The 17,441-nt window shown below is 40.9% G+C and overlaps 1 protein-coding gene across 1 annotated transcript; it reads left to right on the top strand.

The window, feature by feature from the left end:
- Positions 1–4,635: 4,635 nt before the first annotated feature.
- On the top strand, positions 4,636–17,429 carry nlrp12l (NLR family pyrin domain containing 12-like). Its single transcript, XM_077018661.1, has 13 exons — positions 4,636–4,835; positions 5,353–5,454; positions 6,077–6,181; positions 6,307–8,100; positions 9,581–9,754; positions 13,350–13,523; positions 13,957–14,130; positions 14,487–14,660; positions 14,848–15,021; positions 15,112–15,285; positions 15,362–15,535; positions 15,631–15,804; positions 15,958–17,429. Exons 1-13 carry the CDS (start codon positions 4,756–4,758, stop codon positions 15,965–15,967), a joined length of 3,483 nt encoding a protein of 1,160 aa, XP_076874776.1. The 5' UTR covers positions 4,636–4,755; the 3' UTR covers positions 15,968–17,429.
- The last annotated feature ends 12 nt before the right edge of the window (positions 17,430–17,441 follow it).

The raw sequence follows: 17,441 nt of genomic DNA, 5'->3' as shown, positions 1-17,441 counted from the left end.
GACTGCCGTTCTCCTTCAAACGCGCGTATTTCTTCGGCGCAAAGGCGAAATGCACTTCCCTTGTGCGTTTATCTTCGGCTAAGTCTTCGGGCTCCGGTTGCGGGATCTGTGCTGGACTACCTGTGTTGATTTGACGCTTATATCGGACACTGCAGTAACCCTGGCCTTCGTTTAATGGTTCTTGGCCGACGAATGGGCGAAGACTGGGTATCGATATATCGATAAGAGATTTAGGCTGCATTTTTAATTTCAGACCGTTCTCCGGTGAAGCTTCACGCGAGACTGTCCGCAAACAAATTTATGACCGTCAGTGGTGGGAGGGATCATTGGATCAGCTTTGCTTTCTTGAGTCTCTTACTTACTGTCTCAAAAGTTGCAAGCTATAGTCAGTCTTCCATTTAAACGCAGAGAGCTGTGCTTGTTTTATAGAGGTGACGAATGACAAAATGCTTACAAAAGGAAAGAAAAGAATTTACACACACACACACACACACACACACACACACACACACACACACACATATATATATATATATATATATATATATATATATATATATATATATATATATATATGGCCTAATGAACAGACCCTTTGCTGTAGCACTCCAAATTGCGGCCGGATGCACATCCTGTTTGCTTTAATTATCAAGGCTATTCAAATGGGCTACCTCAGATCACCCGGTGCTTCACATCTAACCGCATCAGGTCCGCTCGAAGAAGGCTGTTTGCAGACTGTTGAAGTCAAAATGTTTACAAATACCAAAAATGTGAGAATATACCAAAAACGAAAAACGACTTTAGTTCTCATATCAGCACATCATGTTCTGTACATTGTACCAGAAGTAAATATTGTGTGTGTGTGTGTGTGTGTGTGTGTGTGTGTGTGTGTGTGTGTGTGTGTGTGTGTGTGTGTGTGTGTGTGTGTGTGTGTGTGTGTGAATTCTATACATTCAAAATCAAATCCACAATGAAGTGAACAAACAAAGCAAGTGAAGTGGTCTTATTGACGAATACACAGAGAAGGAGTCTGAAGTGTTCACTATCACTGCAGAGCTCCTAAAGCTTTCTTATAATTCATCATCATGAAGGCTATGTTACATCTATTCTCATAAATTGAACCTCAACCACTACACTTAAAACATGAACACTTACACTTAAATTACATTCATCATTTGTGTTTTATTGGGGATTAAGACTGACTATTCAGAGTGTCACACACAGTAAAAAAAAAAAAGCTTAGGAAATTTATTTATTTTTACTTAGTACAAATTGCCCCATAGTGGTGGTTATGCATCAATATGTTTAGAATGGACAGAATCAAAAGTTTTAACCTCGAAACGAGTAAACTGGCGTATTATGTGGTAAATATGAATGAGATAGCCTATGTATTATATAATTGGCTCTTTCTCCTGAAATCGATGATGGTAAGATGGTAAGTTAACTTTTTATATGCAGCTTTTTGCTACAGAGATTATTATGGAACACCCAAATCGGTCTCACAATTGAGACAGCATTTACGAGCATGAAAAAAATCCATTGGTTATTTTGTTTCTTCGGTAGCCTATTTTAGATATCAAATATGGCGTTCGATTATATTACGCAAATTAATTAAGAAATTGTCACGGTCACGGCCCCGGACCCCCGTGGGCGTGTCGTTGTGTCGTCTGCGTGCAGTTATGTCCATGTATGTAGTTCCGTGGGTGTGGGTCGGTGAGCGTGTTCGTAGCAGGGGCGGACTGGCATACATTGCTACCGGGGATTTTCCCGGTGGGCCGATGGGTTAGTGGGCCGGTGGGCCGCCGGTAGTTTAACTCGGCCCGTGGAGGAGCCACTGCCTCACACTGCGGCCCCGGCCCGTAGTCACGCTGCTGTTTAACGGTGTTACAGTATTACCTCCCCCCGTTCCAGTCAGACTAACCTGCTCAGCGCGGCCGCGGACTGATCCTGTAAACACATGAACGAGTTGGACCGGGCCGCGGACTGGGCCAGCTGATGCGGGCTCACGGTATGCAGCGGAGATCAGAAAAAAACCCAACTTGTCCCAGAAAATTTGGGCCGGACTACGAAAACATACAGCAGTTTAAATTGTAGATAACATGTTATTTTAAATGTACTGCTGTCGCCTCTGCAACGTTTAAAGCACCATGTACAAATGACCTTAACACGGTTAACACGGACGCAAGTGGCGGTCTTAAAGGTTCCAGAGCACTGTGCACTGTTTTTTTAAAGCTATTGAAATTCTTAAATTAAAACTAACCACCACAAATAGGTAAGAGGAAGAAATACCCACGTTAAAGTTGTAGGTTGTTCTTTAGAATGCACTTTGCGTAAAACAACTTGTTTGGTGGTCTTATGGTGGACTATTTAAAAGCCACTATGTGGCTTTGTAATCATATTATTGCTGGAATTAATATTGTCCATATGACAATAAACGCCGTCATATACACTACTTGCCATGTATAGATTCATATACAGTATACACACACACACACACACACACACTATATATATATATATACACACACTATATATATATATATATAATATCAGGACCTGTCAGGAACTCCCGGGCCACTTTTTCTCCCCAGTCCGCCCCTGCCTGCGTGAGTGATCCTGTGTCTGTGTGCTTGCGTATTCGCTCTGGACTTCACGTGTTTTTGTTTATTAAACGTTGTGTGTTGCACCGTGCTCGTCGTGCCGCCTTCCTTCGAGCGTCTCAGAAATAAAAAACGTGACATTCAGCGGATCCATAGCAAGTTACACGCGTCACTTCACACACCCTACGACAGCCTTCCCTCAAAATCAAAACAAGAATACAAAGCAGGCATTCCTGGAGAGTTACTTCCGTGATACAGTAGTGAAAATAGGTCGACATATCGCAAATAAAAAAATGTACTGACTGATGTACACTGATCCGCATCTTCGCTCTGTGAGTATGAATTCATTTGGTCAAAGGCCTGAACTTTTACAGAAGTCCGCTATTAAAAAAAGAACAGATATTAAACCTTCCAGACGTCACTGAACACATATTCTTGATAAATGTATTTGAATTGTTGTATAAATGTGCGATTTTGAATTTAAATGGTTCTTCTCTGGGGTCAGTGTAAAATGGGATTAAATTTAGACGGGTCATTGGATAAATTCTATTACAGTAATGACGTGATTTTATGCCCGGTCGGCCACGTCGGTGTTTTCCCTCACTCCTCCCTGAGAAAATGACAGACCGAATTACTGTGTGTCATTTTTTACTGCTGTCTGATTAAGTATGAAATCAGATAATCTGTTTGGATAATAACAAGAGATATAATTGTAATTTTGTTTGAATAGGCTATACTTGAAATGTTTTATTCGAATTGAAAATTTTGTAAGGATTGAAAAATTGAAAATGTTGATTGAAAATGTTGTCCTATCACGACTCACCCAGCGATTAACGATTACTGACGTTTAGTGGGCAGTGAAGTCTTTTTTCTGAATTGTAATTGTAAAACAACAACGAATTTATGTTATCGTTGTGAAATGAAGTGTGACGTGTAAATATACATGCAGCATAGGCTAAATAAACGTAGCCTATAACCGAGACTGCGTTCTTTATTTCAGTATTCTGTTTGTAACAATAAGATCTACTGATGGCACAATTAATTTTTTTAAGTGTAACACAAACCACCAGAGCATATAGACAAGTCCCATGTGTACAAACAGGTGATTTACGTGGAGCATACACATGGGTCTAGATGGCACCTTCATTGTTAAGTTGTGTAACAGCAGTAGAGTCAAATGTTTTGGATGGAAGTGATCTCATTTGGGAACTTTCACTCTTAATGGTACAGACATCTGTGAAAGTCATGGTGATGTCCATGTTACCACCTCCAGATTGAGTCATATTAAAGTGTGACTTGGCTTTAGTAAATGTTTATAGGTGTAATTCTAGATATTATCCGACTATGATTTTGGCAAAATGGTGTCTTGTAGGCTACAGTGCTAAAATAACTGTTAATTTGTTGACACCCAAGACTTGCATCCATATTTTGTCTACCATTGATGTAACGTAAGGACGAGGCAGAGAATGATCCGAATGCGAAATTGAATTCCCTTATATGAGAATAGGGCATAGAGCGGCACGGAGAACGAGTCTCATCACGGAACACCGCCGCACAGAGTTCGTAGTCAAGCCGGTCCAGGGTCAGGTCGGAGTAGCAGAGTCCGGGAGTTACAGAGGGGCTAGGATGGAGGCTAAAGTCGGTGGAGAAGGCAGGGGTCAGAACACCAGCACAGCACACAGAGACTAGGACGCTCGGTACGCGGCATGAGACGGCAATACTTCGCTATGAGGAAGTGGTGTGGCAAAACGAAGACGAAAATTAAGGCGAAGGAAGAGATTCATGACAATTGAACAATGGATACTGAGACACAGAACATGGTAAAGGTATCAGAATTGTAATACGTTTTCACCACAAACAAGAAAAGTTCACAGAAATGTTCTGATATACCATACCAACATGTCCACCACGACCAACTTTGGTTACCACTTCTTGTTTTCCTATTTGAGTTGCAACATACACTGTACACATGATCACCTAATAATAACTGGGGAAGTTATGTGTCTTGCAACAGCTACTGTAAGTTTTCTTTTTTATTTAACTTATGAAAGCATTACTAACAAGCCTACAACATCACACTTAAGTCTGTGATTGATGCTGAGAAATATTTATTTGCCATGAACAATTCCATGGATTAATTTGCTGATCCTTATATATGCCAGGTGGGAATAATTTCAGAGCACAGCCTACAATGAACCACCATGAAGAATATGCTCCTCTGTCTAAACTGCCAAGGTGGGACTTGTGAATGTGTTTATACTGGACAGCATGTTTGTAATTTTTTTTTCTGTTGGTTTTTATTGAAAGAACTGCTCAGATGCATGTACATGTCATACACTTATGTTTAGCAAGTGTTTGATGTTTTTAAGAGATCTCTCCATTTCCTGGCCTGTCACTGCCAAATCTGTGTCACTATATGTGGGTCAGGAATGTTGAGATCTGTGCGTCAGGAATGGTGTCATCTGTGCTCAGTAATGTTGTGATCTGTGCTCAGTAACGGAGGCATGCAGAGTCCTCCTGGCAGGGCTTTATTTCACCCAGGATAAATGTTACAGTGTGAAAAGGGAAAAAAGAGGAAACTTGTGAAAGTGTGAGTGTGAAGAGGACACTGCCAGAGAAGCACATACAAAGCACTGATAAACATTGCATTAGTGCATTAGCCTGTTTGCTGTTACCGTTAATTACATATTAGAAATTCGATTGCTGAAAATCAAGACAGTCAATGGATATTTTATCATTTGTTTTTCACAAGGTTGGGCACATTGGATGGACCAAGCTGTGTTTCAGTGAGAAGCTCCAGCTCAATGCTGGAGCCAATAGAATTTAAGCAGGTGTCTGTTTCTTTTACACAAAGGTAAATATTTCCACTAAAGTCTTTTGTGTGAAGAGGAATTTTTGCCAAGTTGAAATGCAAGCAGGACTATTGTGGTATGAGTGACCCTATAAAAAGTAAATAAAAAAAACCTAAAAGTAATCAAATTTTATTGTAATTATGTTACGGAACAGCTCCGGACCCTTCCCTGGGGGCGTGCCGCTACGTTGTCTGCGTGTCGTTATGTCCATGTTTGTACTTCCGTGGGCGTGGGTTGTCTGTGAGCGTGTTCGTTTGTTACACCTGTGCCTTGTCTCGAGGTCACGTGGGTCTGTGTAATTCACCTATTTAATGTGCGTTCGCGCATTGTCTTGTGCTCGTCTTTGTCTAAAGTTTCGTGTCTGTGTGAGTGTGGGAATCTCCACGTTCATCCTCCGCACGGAGCTCACGTCATTGTCCATTAAAAGTGTTGTCTGTTCACCGCAAGACGTTCGTCATGCCTCCTCCTTCCTCCAGCACCACAGCGTCACAAATTAAGTTTTATATTTTAGGTCCATTTACAGTTACACCATTTTTACTATTTAAAAAGTGTTTATGACTTGCTTGATGTAGTATATACAGTACATAGTACTCTGATTGAAAATGTCTGTGTGTTTTATTTAAGATCGTGTAAACAGCCAAGACAGCCTGTTTGTGAGCCAATCAGGAAGTCACCATCAAAACCTGAATGTGCAACAGCAGTGACAAATCACATTTCTACTGGCCTATGGTAAAACAAACTATAGCCTGATTCCCCTCTCCCTTTTGAACACTCCATCTAAAAAAAATATATATGTATAAATGACAATTTATGATGATGTAACTGTTCAACATCATACCTTGTTTTTTCCCTAGGGATCAATTTGATTGCTTCCCAAGTTCAGTATCTTGCGGGGACGCAGAAGCAGCGTTTCAGCATAAACGCAGGCTGAAGGCAAAGTTTCAGTACCTTTACAGTGATGTGCTGAGACAAGAGCGTGCTCCATCCCTGCACGAAGTTTACACAGAGCTCTACGTCATAGAGAGTGACTGCAGTAAGACCAATAAAGAGCACGAAGTGAGACAGATGGAAATATTATCCAGGACTCAAACAACCGTGGAAATGGCTGTCAAGTGCAATGACATCTTCAGTTCCTCACACAGAAGCGGCAAAGCCATTCACAGCGTGCTGACAAAAGGTGTTGCCGGCATTGGAAAAACGGTATCCGTACAGAAATTTGTCCTGGACTGGGCTGACGGCAGAGCGAATCAAGACATAGAGTTTATTTACCCACTAGCATTCCGCGAACTCAACTTAATAAAGGAGGAGCAGTTCAGCTTGGTCGAACTCCTTCAGTATTTTAGAATGGAGATTCCTGAAAGAAGAGATTTTCAGGACCATAATGTTCTCTTCATCTTTGATGGTCTGGATGAATGCCGCTTTGCTCTAGACTTTCAGAACAACGAGAGAGTGCTTAGTGCAACAATGCAAGTCTCCCTAGATGTCCTACTAACAAACCTCATTGGTGGAACTTTGCTTCCCGGTGGGCTTCTCTGGATTACTTCCCGTCCAGCAGCAGCCAATCAGATCCCTTCTCAGTTTGTTGACCTTGTCACTGAGGTACGAGGATTTAATGACCTCCAGAAAGAGGAGTTTCTCAAGAAGAGAATCAGTGACCAGAGCCTGGCTTGCAGAATCATCACACACGTTAAGGCCTCAAGGTGCCTGTTCATCATGTGCCAAATCCCTGTCTTCTCCTGGATTACAGCAACAGTTCTGGAGATTATGATAGGATCCTCAGAGGGAGGAGACATTCCCAAGACACTGACTCAAATGTACATACACTTCCTGCTAATTCAGGCCAGGGCAAAGAAGAGATACTTTGACAGAAAAAAAGGTCTTGCAGATGAAGACGTGATTTTGAAATTGGGGAAACTAGCTTTCGAACAGCTGGAAAAGGGCAACATTATTTTTTATGAGGAAGATCTGAGAGCTTGTGGCATTGATGTGAAGGAGGCAGTGGTCTACTCAGGAGTGTGCTCACAGATCTTTAAAGAAGAATGTGCTTTGACTCAGAGCAAAGTGTACTGCTTTCTACACCTGAGCATCCAGGAGTTTCTTGCTGCTCTGTACGTGTTTGTCATGTGCAATGTCAACAATCTGAATGTTCTTGATGGAAAAACCTGCTTTGCAGCGGATCGTTCTGGTCCTGCACTATCTGACCTGCACAGGAGTGCAGTAGATAGAGCCTTAAAGAGTGAAAATGGAAACATGGACCTCGTCCTGCGGTTCCTTCTGGGACTCTCTGTGGATTCTAATCAGACCCTCCTGCAGAATCTACTGACACAAGTTCGACACAGTTCTCAAAGCCTAGAAGCATCGGTTGATTACATCAAGACCAAGATAGAGGAGACCTCCTCCACAGAGAAGTCAATCAATTTGTTCCACTGTCTGAATGAACTTAACGAGCTCTCTTTGGTTAAAGATATCCAGCACTACTTGAGCTCAGAGCGCTTCTCCAAGTTCTCCCTCACACAGTGGTCAGCTCTAGTATTTGTGCTATTGACATCAGCAGATAAACTCAACACATTTGAGCTCAAGAAATACAGCAAATCGGATGAAGGTCTCCTGAGATTGCTGTTGGTGGTCAAAGCTTCTGAAATCGCTTTGTAAGTAGAGCGTGTCTTCTAGACAGGAACAGTGCATGGAAACTAGGGCATGGCTGAGTGATTATCTGCAGGGTGAAGACATGGCTGGGGCAATTCTGGATCATTTGTTTCACCTGCACAGAGACAGTCTGCACTAAGACTGCTTGAAAATTGGTATAACATTCAAAAGTTTAGATTATTCTTGCTAATTTTTTAAAACTCTGTTTTCAAAAACAAATGGTCATTATTTCTCCTCTTCTCAGTTTCTCCTCAATTCTCAGGTGGTTCTGTTGTCTGGGTAGTTTTGTTTTCCAAGTTCATTCTGTTTTTGCCCATGAGGATTATGGACCTTTGCCCAGTCCAACATTTTTGAAGGGCTAAAGCTCTCAAAAAACACTGTCCTGTCCAGACATGCCCCTCCCCCTGTGTCACGTCTGGGTCTGCACCTTCTGTCAGTCTTGTCCAGGTCTTCAGTTTGTCCTCACCTCCTTGTCTGTCATGTCATATTTGTTCCCGCCCTCTCGGTTTGCTCTCAGGTGTTTCTTGTTAGTGATTTGATTTGTTTGGCGTATATATATTCCCTGTGTTTTGTGTAACGTGTGGGTAAATGTTTAAAGTTATTCTGTGTTGCCTTGTCTGGTTGGTTTTTCTCAAATTTGCTGCAGTTTGTGGTAATGGCTTCAGTTTGGTTTCCTTTGTTTTTCTCCTTCGGTCCTCTGTACTGTGTGTCAGTATTGTGCTAGTTCTTCCCTTTTGTAGGTATATGTTTATGTAGGTCATTATTTGTAGACTTAATTTAAATTGTCAGGCTTGTAGTATCCAAGATAGTTCTGTGTAGACTGTACTAAACGTGTGTACTATGTCATCTGTTTCCTGTAAATATATCTGTTATGATTTATTAGTATCTTCCTTTGTGGTTGTGTCTTGTTTGATTATCTTGATCTCCCCTCTAGTGTTCTATGATCTGTGTTTTATGGTTAGTTAAGATGCCGTGTTGGTCATGTACTCTTTATGTGGGCAATGTAACCCTGAATGGGGAAACCAGCCCGGTTCTTGGTAGACCTCTAATGCGCACGTGTCCACCTCCTCATCGCTACACACTGGTGCAAAAACAAAAGAAATAAAAAACCAAACCAATAAAGCACCTGTATAAGTAGGAGTCCATAAAGCACATTAATTTCAGTGCAACCAAGTGTAATAACCCAGTGGTTCACTTGTTGTCTCCCTGCACATGCTTGCTTCCAAAAAGAAAAATAATTTTGTTTAAATTTTCTGAAATTAATAATGTATCCTCGGGGGGTGGATTAACAGATTAACTCATTAATAATAATTTTAATTTAATAATTTTAATATTTTTAACTAATTTTGTCATAAATTTAAACAAAGTAATTTAAACAATTCATGTTCAATATTTTTTTTATGATTTAAACAAATTATACATGCCATTTTCTGTCATGCTCCAAAGGCTGGTGTTTTAATTCCTACATTTCTTTTTCTGCAGACTCAGTAACTGTGGTCTCACGGAGAGATGCTGTAAAGCTCTGGGTGCTGCGCTCAGCTCAGACTCCTCGAGCCTGCGGGAGCTTGACTTGAGCAGTAACTCGGTAGGAGATGTGGGGCTACGGCTCCTAGCAGAGGGACTGGGAAATGCAGAAAGCAATCTGGAGAGACTCAGGTAAAGCACGTTACTTTGCCTGGTTGCTTGGTTACATAGCCTGCATTTCCTATGGGGCGAAACTGCAAATAATTTTTAAGATGAAGTATAGCCTTAAATATTGGTTACAAACTGATCATGGGATTTCTGGAAATTAATGACACGTGACACCTCTCTATAAAAAGATTTATTGGTAAAAACAGGAAAAAATAAAAGCTTTCTTGTGCACAGGAAATTACATTACATTACCATGCTATGCCATCATCATCATCATCAATGACAATACACATTGTGTTTCAAGTTAGCACATCTTGAAGTAAGCTAAGGCTGTTTTTTTATGAGCAAGCATATAAGTTAGAACATCATTAACATTTGTTTATATATAAACAATTTCAGTTTAGCTCATTTTGATTACTAGCATTAACTTCATCTTCATCATTATGAGGAGGTACCCAATCATGGGTAGAGGGTACAAGGAGGTACCCAATCATGGGTAGAGGGTACAAGGAGGTATCCACGGGTTCTGTAGATGGCCATTCCAACTAAGAGCAATGACTTGGTCCATGGCAGCTTAGTTTTTCCTGGCAACACTACACTAGTTTGGCCTGTAGGGGAGCAGTCATGGTGCGGTGTTTAGAGAACCGGTTGTGAGGTCCTGCACTCCCCTCCCTCGCCACCAGAGGTCCACCTTCTCAGAGTTCTAGACAGCATCAGCTGATCTTCATTATTGTAATTGACATGCATACTTAAACCCTCCTAGCTGACAATCACACTGCAAAGTATTGCTATTCTTTCTGTGTTTGCATATTGAGTGTTTATCTCTGAACCTGATTCCTGTATATGATCTCTGCCTTAGTTTATTGACCTTGCATTTGCCTAGCCCAGGGGTGTCAATCTCATTTTGGTCTGGAAAAGTGGAAAAGTCCACTTTTTTTCTTTGTATTAGTGCAAAAAAGTAAATTATAAAAATCTTTATATGAAATGAATTGTCCTTTTATTAAATATATTGTGAACAACTTTTTACTTTTTAAGTATGCACAATTTCAACAACACTTCTACTCAGTTAAACATTTATTTTAGTGCATTGAGCATATAAACTGGTCAGAGCGACATTTTCCACATCTGGGAAGCAATTCTGAACACATGAAATTTCCATTTTTCTTGAAAAATCTGACACACTGTGTCCACTTTTCTCTCTTTTGACAAAGACATTTTACTTAAGAGGATACCAGGCTCAACAGAAAAAGCAGTTAAAGCGATAGAACTAACAATTTAGGAACTGTAGATTTTAAATAAAATGGAGTTTATTCTTTAATAATGCAGGTTGGACCGGTTCTGGCCCATGGGCCGTATGTTTGACACCCCTGGCTTAGCGCTTCTGTTACTTTTATACTGTTTTGGATTCTCTGGATTTTGACCTCTGCCTGTTTGTTACCACACTGCTTCTTGATCTATTCTATTCTTCTATTAAAACCTTAATATGGATCCAACCCGGCTTCGTGATTGTTACGTTACACCGGTCTTGTAACCAGAGAGTTGTGGATTTGATTCCCAAGCCGTAGACCATAACTGAAGTGTCCATGAGCGAAGTATCTGACCCCCACTGCTAGGGCCCCCTAGTGTACTACTGCCCCCTAGTGATCACTAGTGTGTGAGTGATAACTTCACAGATGGGTAAATGTGAAGCGTTAATTCAGATTGGGCTGTAATCTTAAAGGTGCCATTTTTTTTGCCTCTCTGTTAGCAGAGTGATAATGCTGTCTCAGCCCAATTATGTCCGTACCTGACTTTAGGCACGAGTGCTGGTACATTATCAATGCTAATCCTCTCTGGGATCCCCCATGTTGGAATAATCTCCTCTTGAGAGTTCCTTTGCTACTGTAGTGGCATCTCCATTTGCTACAGGGAATACTTCAGCCCGTTTTGAAAACGTATCTAAAATTACCAAACAATACTTCTTAACCTCATTAGGTGACATCTCAAGTGTCCTGTGAGTGTTCAAATGGCAGATATGGGAGGGGCTGCGCTGCCTGGGGCATTTGTTGTCCTCTGGTCATGGTGCGTATTGCTCATATCACACAGCGCTCGCAGAACCATCTGTGCATCTCTGTGCCTGTTGTCTGAATCCCTTTTGGTGACTCATATCCCCTCGGTTAGTTGGCGGCTGTAACGATCACGGCCCTCTTTTTCACGTTTGGACGCAGCCGTCTGAGTTTCCTGTGGAAGAAGTGAGGGTGTAACAGGATGTTGTGCTGCTCTCTTAACAGTGGCGTCATGATGCACGTTTCCTCTGGGTCAAACAGGGTCATCCACAGTGTGAGCTTCACATTTGCATACCACAATGGCTTTCAGTAGCACAAGTGCATGGAGCCATAGAGACACAAAGTGGTGGAGGGCTGGGTGGAGTGGTGGGTGGAGTGCTGGGTGGAGGGCTAGGTGAAGGGCTGGATGTGGGAGGTGCACTGTAAAAACGAAAAAGTTGAGAAAACTCAAAATTTCAAGGCAACTTACTTCACTCGATTTTTGAGTTTTGATCCCAACTCAAACTCTTAGTTTTTAAGAAATTCACTCACAGTTGAGCCAACTTATTATTTCTGCAGTATAGCATTTTCTGCTAGTTTTCAGAAAATGGGTGCAGTTTTCTGTGCACTCTGTATGCCCACTCGTGCCTGCCATAACCTTAAGTGGGTGATCAGTGGACATATTACTTTCAATCCAAACCATTTGGGGTACAGCACCTAATCATGCCAAAACAACATGATGAGGCAGGTGCATCATCATCTTGGAGAACAGTGAGGACACCCATCTGGACACCCATCTGGACACCTCTGGTCCGCTCATCCTCTGGATCGGTGACCTGTAGAAAAGCAAAAACACTGCTGTACAACAATCGCCCAAAAAACAAGTTTGAGAGAAAGAATGTTAGGGTGGGAAGGTGTGGTGGGGTTCATAGGCAGGGGAGACCTGTCTACGCATTTGATGTTATCAATTTGGAAAACATGTTGATTAGCACAACAAGCACTGACACATTACTAAAAAAGCAGGGTGTGCGTCCAAAACTGCACACCGTGTTAAAAAAATAATGCATCGCCATTAGATATGTGTACATTAATGTAAGTGAGGTATTCAAGTCAAGTTTGGGATGCATGGATTTCTCTGGTGCCTCTCGGTGGGGCAGAGTTTAGATCCGGGTCCTGGAATTTGACATACTGGACATGTGGGTCATCTTCCGTCCCTGCTTGGCCTCTTCTCTGTGAGTTTTGTGTTTGGACCTTTGCTTAGACCTTCTCATCTCTGCTTCTGTCTTCCACATGTCGAATTCTATCCAGTCTGCTACAAACTTCTAAAGTGTCCCTCAACAGCCTGTATTATAATAATACACCGTTGTGATGCTTCAATAATATGCTGTTGCTAATTACTTGTTTCTTTTGTTCTAGTGTAAATGCTTAAAGTATATTCCCACTCATCAGTGAGAACCAGCTCCCGTTTTACCCAAACTCAACACTCACTGCTCAAATTACACAGTTAAAAAAATGGTAGATTAATTCCAGTGTATTAAATACACTGTATTAAATAATGTATTTATCTATTAGATAAGTGTATCTTGTTTCCACAGGCTATCATACTGTAGAATTACACCACAGGGATGTGCTACTCTGACCTCACAGCTCATTCCAAAACTCTCACGTCTAAAAGAACTGGACCTCAGTGAGAACAGCCTGAGGGAGTCGGGAGTTAAGATACTAGCTACTCAACTGAGGGATCCACAATGCAAAATAGAAATATTAAGGTGCGTATCTGTAATCATTAACTTGATAAAGTAAAAAAATACAAAGCAAAGAGTCTGTCCATGTTTTGGACTGAGCCTTAATTAATGAGAATTACACACACTCACTCAATAAAAAGCCTTTACTTAGGCATGGCTGCTGAAAATTTGGGTGTTTGCTTTCTTTGATGAAGACTCAATAAATAAAAGCTTTTAAATTTAAATAAAGATTGCAATGGAGATGTTTAAAAGTTTTTTTTTTTTTACACATATAAGCACATTCCCTATTTATCTTCTTATAGCAATGACTTTCATTTTGTAAAATCAACTGAATCTAGTGTTATGGCACAACAAAAAAAGTGCCATAAACTTCCTTGACTGGGAATTTATTTTTATCACACTGCTCTTCAGTGTGAGGAGCCTCGTTTAAATATGTAATATGTCCCCCTACTGGTAGACTGAAGGACTGCAGAGTGACCCCTAATGGAAGCAGTGCACTAGCCTCAGCCCTGGCGTCTAACCCCTCACACCTGAAAGAACTGGACCTGCACTGGAACAACCCAGGAGACAGTGGAGTAGAGCAGCTTGCAGCTGTTGTGGAGGATCCGCTCTCTAAACTGGAAGTGCTGTGGTGAGAATATGGCGTTGCATTCTGGGTTCTGTTTCTCAACCCAGTCCTTGGGGCCTACCAGACGGTTCCGCATTTTCGTTCCAACCGAATATGTTGGGGAGTAGAGCAAAATTGTGGAACCATCGGATGGATCCTGAGGACTGGGTTGAGAAACACTGATACAGACCAGAATTGAAACTGGTAAAATAATAATAATAATAATCTTTATTTGTATAGCACCTTTCATACATACAGGCAACTCAAAGTGCTTTACTGAATAAATAAAACAAAACATTAGAAAGAACCAAAAAAACAAAAAAAACAACAGGTATAACTGGTATAACAACAGGTACTTTGTTTGTTCCATACATGTCTAGGCTAAGTTATGGTTTGCTCACAGAAAAATGCTGTGTGGCACTTGCTACAGCATTCAAATGTTGCACTACTGGTTTGAAAGCAGTGGATCTAAGTGGCAACTCAATAGAAGACACGGGAGTGGAATGGCTGTCCAGTGGACTACAAAGTCCTCACTGCAGACTGGAGACACTGAGGTCGGAGTCCCTACAAGCCTGAAACACCTTTTCAGAGTGAAGTGCTAATTCTGTTGATATACAGTTTTAAAACAGACGTAGAACTGACAATATATCACACTCCAGATTCATCCACTTAAATAATTGCAGATACAAATTTAAGACTGTGCCATAGTATGGACTGACTGAGCGAAACTTGTTTCCACAGGTTGGCATTTTGTGGAATCACTGAAAAGGGAGCTTCTACTTTGGCCTCTGCATTCGCGGCAAATCCTGCAGCCCTCAGAGAGCTGGACCTGAGTGAGAATCGCATGGGAGATTCTGGACTGAAAGCACTCTCTCGGGTGCTGGAAAATTTCAAGTGCAGACTACAGACACTAAGGTAGATTCTTATTATTTTAATATTAAATCTTTTATGCTGTAGTGTGTATGGGAAGCAAACAGAATGGGGAATTTCTGCTTTTCGGTTTAGGCTAAGAGACACAGGAGTCACACAAGAAAGCTGCATTGCTATTGCTTCAGCTCTCGCTTCAAACCCTGCCCACCTGAGAGAGCTGAACCTCAGTAACAATAACCTCGGGGATGCTGGGATCAAACTCCTTTTTCCCGCACTGGAGGATCACAGTAGTGCAATTTTAAAACTAGAGTGAGTGCTTCAGAAATGTAGCATACCATTTTACATCAAACCAAACGACATTTCTAAAGTTGGTTCTTTCCACCAGGTTGAGGCAGTGTAACTTAACTAAAGGATGTTGTGCCTCAGTGGCTTCTGCTCTCAGCAAGAAATCTTCATCTCTAAGAGAATTGAACCTGGGATACAATTACCTGCAAGACTCAGGAGTGAAGAGTCTATGTGCTGCACTGGAGGGTCCACACTGTAAACTTGAGACTTTCAGGTGACATGTTTAACATGTTTAGTAATGGTCCAATTACTGATCAGTGTAACCATGGTTCCTGATGGTGTACTCTTATTGTGCAAATTCCTTTGTAGTTTATCTAATTGTGGACTCACTGAGGAAAGCTGCACAATTTTAGCATCTGCCCTAAGAGGAAAACATACAGTCCTGAAAGAACTGGACCTTAGTGAAAATGACCTCAAAGACACTGACATACGACAGCTCTCAGTCCTTGTGGAAAATCCAGACCACAAGCTGGAGAAAATTACGTAAGTTATCCCAGTTTCAGAAGCAAAGTTATTAACATTACGAGACCTTTTCAGTCAACAACCACAAGTAATATAAAGTTTAAATAATTTGTTATCCAATTCATTCAATTGTCTTGTAATGACACAGTGCTCACACACACATTGTTTTTCCAGCCTGTACTGAATGACCAGACGACATGCAGTGGGACTCAGGGAAGAGTCTTCCAGCTACACAAAGGAATTGCTTTAGTGGATCATAAATAGCTTTTTATTTTCTTTTGGTCACTGAATATTACTCCTTCAACATGGTGCTGCTGACACATCCATATTTCAACATTTTTCTCAGATTTGAAAGTCAACAATAGTATGAAGCTTTTTCAGTGTCACCAGAACCTGAACCTGAAACCATTACTTCTTGAAAAAAAGAATGAAATTCTGTCATGTATCCAAAAAGTAAAAGCAAAATTAAGATTTGGGTTGAAATTCAGTCTCAGGTCAAAAATCATTCAAATGTATCCCTTGAGGCAATGTGATTTGGCAGGTGTCTTTTAAAATTGTGATCAATGGAAGGCTGGTGACACAAAGCCGATGAATTCCAATGGCTTGTAGTCCCTCACAGTGGCAAGAGTTGTTGATTGTCACCAGATCTTTCTCTACGATCTTGTTTATTTTCTTCACTACTTGTTACAGGCTAAGCAAAATAGCTAGGCTAATAATTGAAACCAAAAGCTACTTTTATCGTGTCCATCATTTCAATAAATGCAACAAATGGCAATTCAGGGCTCGTTGGGATGATTTAAGCGAGTGGCTGATATGCAGTGTCACCCAACAGTCTTTAGATGCCTATCAGCAGAGGCAGGTGGCATTTCTGGACAGCCGATGCCACACTAAGTGCCATGATTATGTGGCAGCTGCCACAAGGTGCCCTTTCTGGGTGACACAGAGGCTACCTCGTGCTGCTTACACACCAAACAGAGTCCGCGTCCTTACAGTAAACTTGGCAGAAAGATGCACCTCCCAATGACCTCTGAGATGTTTTGTGATTGGCCAGATGCAGTTCAATTAGCTCCGAGTTTGTTTGCTCTTCCCAAGTACCCCGAAAGCTTTGGTGAACCGAATTTCAACCTGAACCTGAATTTTAACTTGAATCTTTGGTTACCTGTCTGAATTTCAGTCACTTTTTTCAAGAAATAATGGTTTCTGGTTCAGGTGACAATTAAAAAGCTCCATGCAATAATTTTTCTAGTCACTGCTAGCTTTACACAATTACTGTAAATGAAGTTTTGTGCAATATAGATGTAACTTCAATGGTCAGTTTAATACTTTAATATTTAAGTTTAATATATTTTTTGTTAAAATATTTAATAAAAAATGTCTTGTTTGTAAAATGTTCTACTCTTAACAGTCCTTACATTGGAAGGCTTAAATGTTTTATTTATTAACTTGTTAGAACTATAATTTGCATTAGATATTTATGCACTAGACCATCCTACACAATTTTTGTCATGATCCCTTCTTACTTCTGTGATCAGTAACATGCTACTGAGTTAGAGCAGCTAACTGAGCCTAGCAACAAATCCACTAGTCTCTAACTGTACCATCAGAACACCTAAAAGATGTTTATAATAAGTGTTTAATAAAGCAGTTGGAAAGCAACG

The sequence above is a fragment of the Brachyhypopomus gauderio genome, chromosome 10, assembly GCF_052324685.1.
Source record: "Brachyhypopomus gauderio isolate BG-103 chromosome 10, BGAUD_0.2, whole genome shotgun sequence".
Lineage (NCBI taxonomy): Eukaryota > Metazoa > Chordata > Actinopteri > Gymnotiformes > Hypopomidae > Brachyhypopomus > Brachyhypopomus gauderio.
The sequence above is the reverse complement of the archived record's forward strand: the minus strand, read 5'-3'. Positions and strand labels throughout refer to the sequence as shown.

Coding starts and splice junctions, on each gene's coding strand:
- nlrp12l (XM_077018661.1), top strand. CDS start 4,756: ATGCCAGGTGGGAATAATTTCAGAGCACAGCCTACAATGAACCACCAT. Junction 4,836..5,352: donor CCTCTGTCTAAACTGCCAAG/GTGGGACTTGTG, acceptor GTTTTTCACAAG/GTTGGGCACATTGGATGGAC. Junction 8,101..9,580: donor AAAGCTTCTGAAATCGCTTT/GTAAGTAGAGCG, acceptor CTTTTTCTGCAG/ACTCAGTAACTGTGGTCTCA.